At 39.2% G+C, this 11,703-nt stretch overlaps 1 protein-coding gene across 5 annotated transcripts in view; it reads left to right on the forward strand.

Annotated features, from left to right (window-relative positions):
* Nucleotides 1–11,320, forward strand: part of csnk1a1 (casein kinase 1, alpha 1) — a 29,347-nt gene extending 18,027 nt beyond the window's left edge. For 2 of the 5 annotated variants that reach the window (XM_039622182.1, XM_031758941.2), the window contains exons 5-11: nt 1,022–1,105; nt 5,124–5,263; nt 5,543–5,621; nt 5,875–5,949; nt 6,224–6,330; nt 6,676–6,824; nt 10,538–11,320. In XM_039622182.1, coding sequence (XP_039478116.1) covers nt 1,022–1,105; nt 5,124–5,263; nt 5,543–5,621; nt 5,875–5,949; nt 6,224–6,330; nt 6,676–6,824; nt 10,538–10,545 — 642 coding nt within the window. In that variant the 3' untranslated portion in view covers nt 10,546–11,320. Of the gene's footprint in view, nt 1–1,021; nt 1,106–5,123; nt 5,264–5,542; nt 5,622–5,874; nt 5,950–6,223; nt 6,331–6,675; nt 6,830–10,537 lie in introns of those variants that run through there. The other 3 variants (XM_031758943.2, XM_031758942.2, XM_031758944.2) reach the window with 3 other exon arrangements.
* The last annotated feature ends 383 nt before the right edge of the window (nt 11,321–11,703 follow it).

The following is an 11,703-nucleotide window of genomic DNA, read 5'->3' on the forward strand; positions in this document are numbered from 1 at the left end:
TGTTACCGTTAATTGTACTCTCTGCAGTGTTTAAATGCTTACATATACACAGTTACTGTCCCTCCACACATACCACTCGGTTCTGCTTCTATGCCCCATCTTTGTTTACTCTTTCCCACCGAGGCTTCTAGACTTCTGATTGGCCAACATTTCGACACGGTTAGGAATATATCGCCACCTGTTGCTTTGGCGTGTTCCTAGCAGCGTTTTCCTTCATTTCTGCATTTACGTGTGGATGGGATTATTTTTTTAAAACGGAAACGGAAAATCTCCATTTTCAAAAATACCCGTGTACGTGTGGACGTAGCCTAACTTGAATAGAACCAGATTTTTTGGTTTGTTTGTTATTTTAAAATCACACCAAATCACAAACCACACATTACCTTAGAACATTAAATCTTTGGTAAGGTTGCACTGTATCAGAGGAAATCTTGGGTGTTATTTTCAGACTTTACAAGTGACTTATTAACCACTTTTTTTTGTTTTTGGCAGTACTAACCCAACTGTAGAAAAGACGTTAACCCATGAATTTGCATTTTTAACATGCTTTATGCTTCATGTTGATATAAAATACTCTTCACCACTCGTCACTACCAGTTTACCGAAACCCCACTTGTGCCCAGGTCTTTTTGGAGATATGGCACTTGCTATCTATTTCCCCCAAGTGTTTGTCAGACATCATAATGAAGCATCCATGTGTCCCATATTACACACACACTTTTGATCTGATCTTTCCATGGTTGTCCTGACAGAAGAAAACCAGAATATGATTTCTTCTAGACAGGTGGCCAGAATGATCACATCTGTAGCACGGTTATTTAAAGTGTCTTTCTTATTTAGATCCAGTATCGCATGTACGAAAACCAGTGCATATCCTAGCTGTACAGGACAGTGTTAGTAGTTAAAAGGAGAAAAAAATGTGGGTACAAACAGAACTGCCTGTTGTACTCATGTTAACTGTAACTGAAGGTGGATGGAGGCTGTGTAATTTTGACCCCTGCCCCTCTACTGTCTGCCCTAGTGTTTAGACTCGTCAGTGGGGAAGAGGAAAAGAAGCTTGGCTGTTAGCTCTTCTCAGGATCCATCTTTCTCAGGATTAAACCAGGTGTGACCTTTACCACAACACCAGCTGCCTCACAACTGCAGTTGTCGCTTTGCAATCATATTTTACTACACTGGTTTAAAATGAATTAGCCCACCAGCACCCATCTTGCAGTTGCATAATGCCCAGCGTATATACTCCATCTAACAGAGTGAATCTTGTTAGTATTGGCTAAGAAGTAGTTGTCATTGCCATGTGATATAACAAAGACGCTGAATTCATCTAAATTATACACGAGTGCCTGACTGTCCTCATTGGTCTAAGAGGAAGTGAAATGACTTAAACTGCAATTAGTTTTATTACAGATGAATCAAACCTAAGTAGGTTTAAGCAGTGGTGAAATGTATTTACCAGAACCTTAATAACAAGAAGTCAGTGAGCTAATAGTAACAAAAATTGGAGAAACAGCAGAAACATTAATTTATCATAGAATCTAATGTTCTGCTTGATTCTTGTGAAGTGTTTCATACTTTACCAGTACTGGTGGGTGGTGGGACTGACAGAGCAGTGTGCACTGTGTAGATCTAGTTTTTCACACAGAAAAATGGAAGTTTATTTCATTTTCACCAATAAGACTGTTGTCTTTATGTACCAGCAGGACAGCAGCAAATCGCATTTAACGTGACTGACATGCAGTGATAAACTGTTTGACCTGCTTTAGTGCCTCAATGTTGAGGCATTGAAGTTGCCTGGTTCTTTATGCCCTTTTTTAAAGGTTGCTTATAGTTGCTGTTTTTGGTTATCTAAACCTAAAATTAAATCTTTCAATAAGAGACATTTAAAGTCTTAAAACTAAGCTGAGGCTGTGCTGGGGGACCTTATTTATGTCATCCCAGTGAAGTTGAACTGCATGTGCGACCTCTGTAGAGTCCAGTTATCATGTCATGCTAGTGACTCTGACCATAGCCAAATATAAAAACTACTTTAAAAAAAATAAGCCTCATTGTTGCCCGTCTAGTGCATCAGTTAATTTCATTACCACCAACACAACCAATGGCAGAGGTCAGGTTTTTCTGAAAATCTTGTGAATGCGATCAAGAAAGTTGCCTTGAATTTTCAAATTGATGCAATAAGTGTCTGCTTGAGGCTGAGGGGTAGCACTGGCAGTCACCAGTATTTTATTTTTTGAACAGTGTATCTGGGGCTTAAAACTATGAAATAGTGAGTAATTTGTCAGTTGTGAAAATAACATGGGCCAGTACAGTGAATTGTACTTGGCTGCACTTTTTAGGAGACTTTAGGTGCGCTCACTCAAAGACTGGAGTGAGTAGGATTTCTGTCTTGATAGGAGGTTTGGTCATTTTATAACAGGGTGTTTGTGTGTGAACACTGAATTATGGCTGCATGCCTTAATTATAGAGATGAGACACCTTAATTTGAATTTTTTTTTTCTCCCAACCCCTTGACCAGTCACATTTGGGAGCTATTAATTTCCCCCCCCCTCAGTCATAAATGGCAATATTATATTGGCTGTGGGTGTGCATTTTTATTTAATTTTTTTGTTTTAAACTGGGGGTTCTCTACACAAAAAAAGAATTGTAGAGCGCATGCCAGGTGTTGAAAGGTACTGTTTGAATGTTTAAGGAAGTGCTGAAGGCAGACCAGCATTTCTCTACATTGTAGGGGGTCACAGTAATGGTCTATCCAGTTGATGTGGTAAACTATGCGAAACTCGTATTGTTGGAAAGGTGTGTTCTCTGGACATGTGTTTTTACCCCTCAGCCGTAAAAGGTTGATGGGGGTACTGTCGTCAGTGGCGGTTTGTAATTGTGACAGCTTGAGAGTGAGGTGACATAGGAGCGTCAAATCGATACCATAGGCGTATCGACTTAAAATCCCCTTACCAGTGACTTTGACCTCAAGGCCAAGGACGGAGGTCAAGTTTTCTGAACATTTTGTGAATGCCATAACTCAAAGAAGTCACCTAGGATTTTCACAATGATACCATAGGTGCCTCTGCTAAAAACCTTGGACGAGTTTGAATCTCACTGACCTTGACTTGAAGATCAGAGGTCAAGTTTTCTGATTAACTTGAGAACAAGGCGATTTAAGATTTTTGACATTGCTAGTTGAGGTGTAGTCTTTGTTTTGTTTTTTGTTTGTTTTGTTTGTTTGTTTTTAGGGCTTGTTACAGAGCCTTCTGCAGTTGATATAGATTGTGGGAAACTGAAGTGTTGCCGCCTTCAGCAAAAATGGCGTCTGTAAGCAACGCTTGCAAGCGAACCATGCCATCATGGGGCATCCATCCCTAACAAACTTGATATTCATTTGAATTCTACACCACTTTTAAAATTATACCCAACAATGAATTGGCATGTTTTAATTAGGGAAAAAGTATGTCCCAGACTCGTACACAACCATTTTGTTTTTGTGTGGAAAGGCAGACACCAAGAAAGAGCCCAAGAAAACTCTAGACCACCTGTCAGAGGGTTAAATAACAAGGCTGTGGTTCTAATCACCTTCCAGCCTGGAGCTTCTGTTTATAATGGTCGTTTTGGAGATGTGATAAAGGTGCTCTGCCCATATAAGTAATTCAAAAACTTTTATCTTGTACTTTAGATAAGTCGCCCATTTCTATTTTCAAGTGTCGTCATCAAGCCTTTATTTGAACTTGGAGTGGGGTGTTTTTTGGGGGGGGGGGTTAGCATTTAAGTGTGTGCTTTTAAACAAGAAAATTGGGGGGGGGGTCCGTTTCTGTTGTTGTTTTGTTTTTTGTGACAAATGTTATGCAGGTAAAGTATTAAATATTGCAATTTCTAAAATGGAGACCAGAGATGGGCAGAAGTGTCCAAATACTTTTTAAAGTAATGAGTAAAGTAAGGATTACATTGCAAAAAGTAATTTGATTACTGTAACTTTCCTGTAAGCACACTGCGTTACTAAAGTATGATTTTGTTTGTGAGAGTGCCTCATGACAATGACATACGAGTGTGTGACGTCCATAGCTGCCACAGACGTGTGCAGATTACTTTTGAAAATAATCAGTAAAGTAATGGGATTACTTTCTTGAAGAAGTAACCAGTGACTACTTTTTTCAAGTAACTTGACCATCAATGATGGAGACCAATGAGCAGTTTGTTGCTCACTTTATTATTTTAAAAATATTTATTATTGCTCTTTTAATAAGACAAAAGTACTCTTTATCCAGTTACTCGATTAATCAATGGAATAATCAAGAGAATACCAGATTATTACAGTAATCAATGGCGGCAGTAGACATTCTGTCATGGTTTGGGACTGAATTTCAGCCAGTAACGTTGGATCTTGGTAAAATTATGAATGCAGAAGAGTACATCATGCAATGCCAACTGGAAAGTGTCTAGCTTTAGTTTTAAAAATGACAGTGATTTCAAATAAGCTTCCAGGTAAAGGCGTATCTGGATAGAGGCGGGGCGAGGGGGACCCAAAACCAAAATAAAACAGTGGAGCTGTGAACCCAGACCGCATTATTATTGAAGCCGTGGTGTCATGTTGACAGAGTGGAACAAAAGACTGCTAACCTCCAAATGAAGCCCGGGCAGTCGTCCCAGAAGGCTACTTAAGGGTGGTCAATACCAAATACGGACTGAAGCTTGTTAAACTTTTTTTATTTCTATGTATTATTTGCATGTGTCTATAAATCACTGCACCCATTTACTTAACAAAGCATAAATGACGGCTTTCGCCAGACTTTTGCACAGTGCTGTAAATGCAAAATAGAGAATCAGTAGTTGAGTAATAGATCGATGATTAAAATGGCTTTTTACAGTCATTTAAAAGACATTGCACTTCAGTCTAGTCTCAGTTCATATAAATAAATAAATAATAAAGAGTGCAGTGCCCCCACCCTCCAAGCACACTCCGCTGAGCAGCTGATATGAACTCGTACGCTTTTGCATATTGACATCATCACAAGGTTACATTCATCGTTGAGTAATGTTGCCATTTGTTTTACAGAAGGACAAAAAGGATGATTTTAATGAAAAAACTCTTTGTTCATCGGTAACCGATAACTAACTAGTCTTCTCTCCCTCTCCATCAGTTGTTCCTTATTGACTTTGGTTTGGCAAAGAAGTACAGAGACAACCGAACACGACAACACATCCCATACAGAGAAGACAAGAACCTGACTGGCACGGCACGCTATGCTTCCATCAACGCGCACCTGGGCATTGAGCAGAGGTCTGTGCAAACATTTGATAGACAGTCTTCAAAAATGCCTTTCAAAGGAAATTATAGGTTACTTTTTTTCCAACAGTGTGTTAAGAATCAAGAAATTTTTAAAAAATGACTAAATGGGCTTTTTGCTAAGCAAAGCAGTCCTGGGTTACATTGTATCTTAGTAATACTGCCACAGCAACAATTTCTAAGAGAATGAAAAATAATAATGAATATTTTGACGGTGCCAGGGAAACACTAATGCACCCCTTCTGTACTCAATGAACACTTTTTTGTCCTCAGTCGCCGTGATGATATGGAGTCACTAGGCTACGTGCTGATGTACTTCAACAGAACCAGTCTGCCATGGCAGGGATTAAAGGTATGTCGCTGACTTTGACACGCAGCAGGTAAAGACAGTAGTTTTGTTTGTGTTGGACGTGTGGATAGAGAGAAACTGAAGACACAGGACACAATGATATTTTGTGGTATCGCTCACCTAGTATGAGTTAGAGATGCACTGATTGTAACTTCTTTCTGGCTCAGACTCAGTGAGTGCACCTGTAGCCTGAGTGCATTTAGTGTAACAGTGGGTTGTGGCGTAAACATGCTGTTTGTATTTTTGTGTTGTCCAGGCTGCCACAAAGAAGCAGAAGTATGAAAAGATTTCTGAAAAGAAGATGTCCACCCCAGTTGAGGTCCTCTGTAAGGTAAAAACACTCTAACCCCACAACAGCAAGATTTTGAGACCTACATGTTCAATGTTCTCACACCCACACAGAGAAAAACCTAAATAGACCGTACAAAGATGCCAGAGCTAGCAAAATGAACACATTGAATTTTATATGTAATATTAGCCAGGTCAACTTCAGTTTAAAAAATCAAATAAAAATGGCGTTTTCCTGCAGTTATGTCATGTTCAGGGTTAAACAGGCACAATGATCAAAGCGGTGCACACTCAGTTGTATGAATGCATATTTGCAGGGTTTCCCAGCAGAATTTGCCATGTATCTAAACTACTGCCGTGGCTTGCGCTTTGAGGAGGCTCCAGACTACATGTATCTGCGCCAGCTGTTTCGCATCCTCTTCAGGTGAACACACGTGTCCAACTTTCTGTAAATGGCTGTCAGTTTGGGGTCGGTGAGCTTTGAGAGCTAAATGCAATTACCAGCAGTTAACCCCAAACACGTGTCTTTACTACATTCTGAAATTCAATGCTGATTCCATTACCTAATATTTTGTATGCAGTTGCAAACTTTTAGTAAAGACTGATTTGTATGCTTTTGAATAAACTGAAATGTTTCCTTCCTTTCACCCTGCCCGCTCCCATCGTACATCCTTTCACATCTTTTGTTATTTCTTTGTTTCTTTCCTACAAAATTATTTTAAACTGTTCAATGTTAATGTTGGTATACTATTTCTCTGTGTGTTTTAAGGACTCTGAACCACCAGTATGACTACACATTTGACTGGACCATGCTGAAACAGAAAGCCGCTCAGCAGGGGGCCTCCTCCGGGGGCCAGGGCCAGCAGGCACAAACCCCCACAGGCAAGCAAACTGACAAACCCAAGCCTAACATGAAAGGTTAGTAGCAAACAGCCAAGTGACGTTTTTTACAGGCGCCAATAGCTCATATAGTCATTCAGCATTATATTCAGGACTTACTGGGTTTATTTTGTTTGTTTTTTTATTGTTTTGTTTTATTATTAGAATACCCTATTCCATACCCCAGTGCCCCTGGAGAACAAACAAGCACCAAATTGGAAATAAAGCCAAAACGATATTGTTGCTGAAATGAAGTCAAGCCACATTATAAGCCTGAGGCACAACAATAATAATAATGATGATAATAATAATAATAATAATAATAATAATGCTAATAATAATATTGGAAAAGAGAGAAATATTTAATTAGAAGCAAAGACGTCCTTGGGGAATTTGACTACTAACTTTGCTGTCATGCTATTCTGTCCTTTTTCGGGGGTTGGACTACAGCCTTTCTCTGCTGTCGCAATGTTTTAATACTGACCAACTATCATTCTTGATTCTTCTGCAGTTGCTAACATTTCCTATCCAAACTTGAAAATGCTGAACATGTTGTCCGTTCCATGTTACATGATTGAGATGGTTACGCGCTGTATGGCAATGGCAGCTATAGACTGCTGCTGTGTTTGTGTATAAAAACATTTTGTACACATTTGATAAATTGAATAACATCAACAAATAGCAACAAATCAGGAATTTCAAAAGTGTCTGCATCAGATGTTTTTGATGCAGCGCCCTGTTTAACAGGGATTTCTCTGCTTCTTTCTTCTATCTACATAAAGATGCAAAAGGAACACGTGTATATATGTATACACATACACGTGTGTACTGTTTGAAGATGTCAGAACTTGACATAATTCCAAAGTTCTTTGTATTTATTTACTGATTATAAGGCTATAATAAATACTGTCCGATATTGACTGTAAATTATGTGGCTTTTTTCTTTAATTTCTTCTAAACCCAAATCACTCTCAAATGCATGTCATTGTGACAGCTAGCATTACGTGGCCAGGTTTGCATTAGAACCCATTTTGGCCCAACAAGACTTGGAGCTGTGATTATCTTGCTGTAGCAGAACCTCATGGCAGCACACACGTGACCAGTAGCATGTTCTTTGTTTCTTTTGTTGCTCTGTTGTGCCACATGACTTGGAGAATAAGACCAGTCTAGAAGACTCACATCATTTAGTATCTGTCAAGTGATCAGCGTGCTTGTCTCTTGATCTTGTGCACAAAGTTTTGCACACCATAATCTACATGTTATAGTTGGTTGCAGTCACCAGAGGGCAGTGTTAAAACAACTGCTCGTATGCAGTGCTGTTTGTGATGCTAGTTTAGTTTAGCTTCATCAGTCTATTGCACAGCCATGTTCACAATGAGAACTCCTGCAGGCACAGGAAGAACATGCAAACTCCACACAGAGCCAGTTTGAACAGCCACATGCAGTTTGTTGCATCAAAGTGGTACATGTATGCCAGTAGTATAGAAACTACCACTGACACCCTGTATGTCTGTCTGTGGATGATGGTTTGCTGTTTTATAGTTACATGTTGTGGTTCAGGTGAGATGAAATGCATTGTCACATATACTGAAGCTCAGCCTCATTAATCATCACCTTTTTCTCACTTCTAAAATATTTCACCATTTAAAGTAGTTTATTTACTGCAGTTGTGATACAGCATGGTTCCATGTAACATTAGCACCCACATGTTGTGCATGCACACTACCGTCAAAGGTTTTAGAACACTCCAATTTTGGGGGGTTTAGCTCAGCGGGCGACCACGTGCCATACAGCTGAGAGCGGCTGGCCCGGGTTTGAATCCAACCTGCCGCCCTTTGTCGCATATCTGCCCCCGCTTTCCTGTCCTTTCTTCAATGAGGCCATCAAATAAAGCAGAAAAAGCCAAATGAAATGTATATACTTTTTTTTGTTTTTAAAGAACCCCAATTTTTCCAGTTACTTATTGCAAGTCAAGTCATTCAAGTCCAATGAAAAACTCGAAATGGTACAAAGGCTGATCAAGCCTTAAAACATGGTACTACTATTACTACATGAACCTAGTTAGTCAGAACTACCTCAGGAAAAAAGAACAAGATGGTGAGCTTGGAAACATGGAGTGTCCGGCACAGTCTGCAGACTTAAACCCCATCGAGCTGGTTTGGGATGAACTGGACAGAAGAGTGAAAGCAAAGCAGCCTACAAGGTTCACATTTATGGGAACTTCTGCTACAGATATGGGAGAATATTTGATTTTGTATTGTAGAAAGAATGCCACGGCTGTGTTCAGCTGTTATATCTGCCAAAGGAGGCTACTCTGATCAGTCAGAAGGTCAGAATATATTTTGGTCTGTAATAAGGTTGGGCGATTGAACGAATATGTCGATGATAGGCTGAGCCTTTGCCGATCGGAAGTTTGCTAATAATGTTGGTTGAAGCTAAGAGAAGCAGTCAACAGAAAAAAATAATAGTGCTGTTTTAACAGCATCCTCTTCCAGCTGCAAGCAAATGTAGCAATTAATTTACTTAAACTCATAACAGAAAGAAAGAAATGTTCAGAAAAAAACAAAAACATTTTATTTAAATAAAAAAACACGATGGTGGAGCGGGAAGCAAAGAGAAACTGGCTTCTTTTTCCCACTGTGTTTACAGCTTTACAGTGTTTGTGTCTGACACACTCGACCAAACAACTAATACAAAATTAAACAAAGTCAGTTAAAAATCAAAATGTCTCAGCCAATCATGGAAGAAAAAACTCAGATGTAATGTTAAGCCTTTGTGTGATTTGGCACATCTCAAATAAATCGATGAATAATCCAAAATGTATCTGTATTAATACTGAAACAGGAAAAGAAGGTAAAATATTCCCTCCAAACAAAACGTATAAATTCTAAATGCACAAGTCAGTCCGTGCGTGACTACATTGCTCCGCCCATCAGAAAGTCTGTACCTGTGTGAGTATATTGCCTGTCGTCTGTTATTGGACTGACGATTGTCGGTTGGAAAATTAACTGATTCCACGATTTCTTCTTAAACTCCAATTCCTTTCATTTCAGAATACAATGAGACATTAATCAACATCATTTTCAATAAAAACTAGAAACATTGGGGTTTTCTAAAACTTTGATGGGTAGTGTACATTGGTGAGCTCACAAAATGCTACTAAATATCCAACATTAAATTTAGCTGTAGTGCGAATGATGGTGATGCTCAAAGTAGTAATGTAGTTACAACCTATGGGTTTGTAGTTCTTTTGGTAAACATTTGTTCACTAATGGTGATACTGAAATTCCACACACCTTAATGTATTCTATATGGTTACTAAAACATCGTGTTGCCTGTGTAGGCTCACACTAGCTGAGAGTATTGATGTTGTTTCAGTAACTCTAGTTTGAAATGAAACAGACAGCAGGTAGCTTGAATGAGGAATCTGGTAAATCCCAAAAGGTTGATGCTGTTCATCTGAACGTTTTCAGATTCACTTACCTGGATGATCGAGCATGCATCAAGACATTTGTAGGGAACCTTCTAGGGAACTAGCATTGTAGGACACCGATACCAAGTTTGGGGACTTGCTGTAGTTGTCCTCCTGTGTTTTACACCTGTGTGCTGTTTGGAGTTCTTTGCTGCTGACCTTTTGCTTTCACTGCGCTACATGCTTACACTTGCTGGTGTGGGTGTTGAGTTTGTCCATATCTGTGGCACCATCTCTGCTCCTAAACAACTGTGGTAATGATGCTTCTGTCTGTCTCTAGGTTTTTGAGGGGTCTGCTCTGAGCAGAGCTCCTGAAGTGTTGGTGACCAGGACTAATAAGTCTCCCTTCCTGGATAAGCGACAAACAAGAAAGTCTTTCCTTCCATCATAACTGTCTATGTAATGGAAATATATAGATTTACACACACCTTTGTCAGTTGTGTTATCTATATATTCATATATGTGTATATATAATAAACCCTCCACTCTGAAAGAAAATCAGTTTTTTTTTTTTTGTTTGTTTTTTGTTTTTGTTTTTAGGATGTGGAGGCTGTAGCCCCTTCTCTCCCCCCCCAGACACACATGCCCTTTCCCCATCCACCCTTCTGTCCCCGTCTCTGTTCTCCTCTGTGTTGACTTTGTTTCTTTGGAAACTGAAGTTGAGATCAGCTGACCGTTTTTGTTTTTCCTCTCCTAGTAGAAACATCTCAAAGCATCTCTTCTCTTCCCATTCAGTTATTTCACTCCCTCCTTTTACCAAGCAAATGTTAAACATGTAAACCTAAAACCTGTTCTCCCTTTTGTTTCTTATATAATTGAATGACACACCCCTGGATGTTATTTACTAAAAAAAAAAAAAATCAAATGTTGATTTTTTTTTTTTTCTTCTTCTGGTTTTCTTTTTGTTTTCCTATGGTGATTAGGAGTTTGCCTGTTAATAAGCAGTGGATGGCAGTCAATGGTAGAATGATACTCTGGCTCTCTCCCTCTCTAGAGCTCTGAATGATAAATCTGTTGTTAAATCTTCTCCATAAATGCCAATAAAAATATTACATAACTCAGAGCAAGCACAAGTTCTTATCAGCCACCTTCACATGAAAACTGTGTAGAAAGCACCAGTCGGGCATGATCTGTGAGCGTGCATCTGTTGCTTGGTTTTTGTGTTTTTTCCCAGCAGGTACCATTATAAAGAAATCCTCTTCACCGGAATATTGGGGATATTCACATGGTATTTAAAAATCCCCCTTCCACTGTTTTTTAATCTGGCTTCCAAAAATGATCACTCATCGTTACACTGAGTATACAAACGTCAATTTTTAATTTACTATTTCTTTTCCTTTTCCCCCCTTTTTAAGGCTTTAGATTCAGCGTGCTGGATCATGAGACCAACTGTTTAAAGCTCTGTCTCAAGTTATCACACACATACCAGTCGTTTGTTAGGTGTAT

This window comes from Oreochromis aureus, linkage group 2 (genome assembly GCF_013358895.1).
Source record: "Oreochromis aureus strain Israel breed Guangdong linkage group 2, ZZ_aureus, whole genome shotgun sequence".
Classification (NCBI taxonomy): domain Eukaryota; kingdom Metazoa; phylum Chordata; class Actinopteri; order Cichliformes; family Cichlidae; genus Oreochromis; species Oreochromis aureus.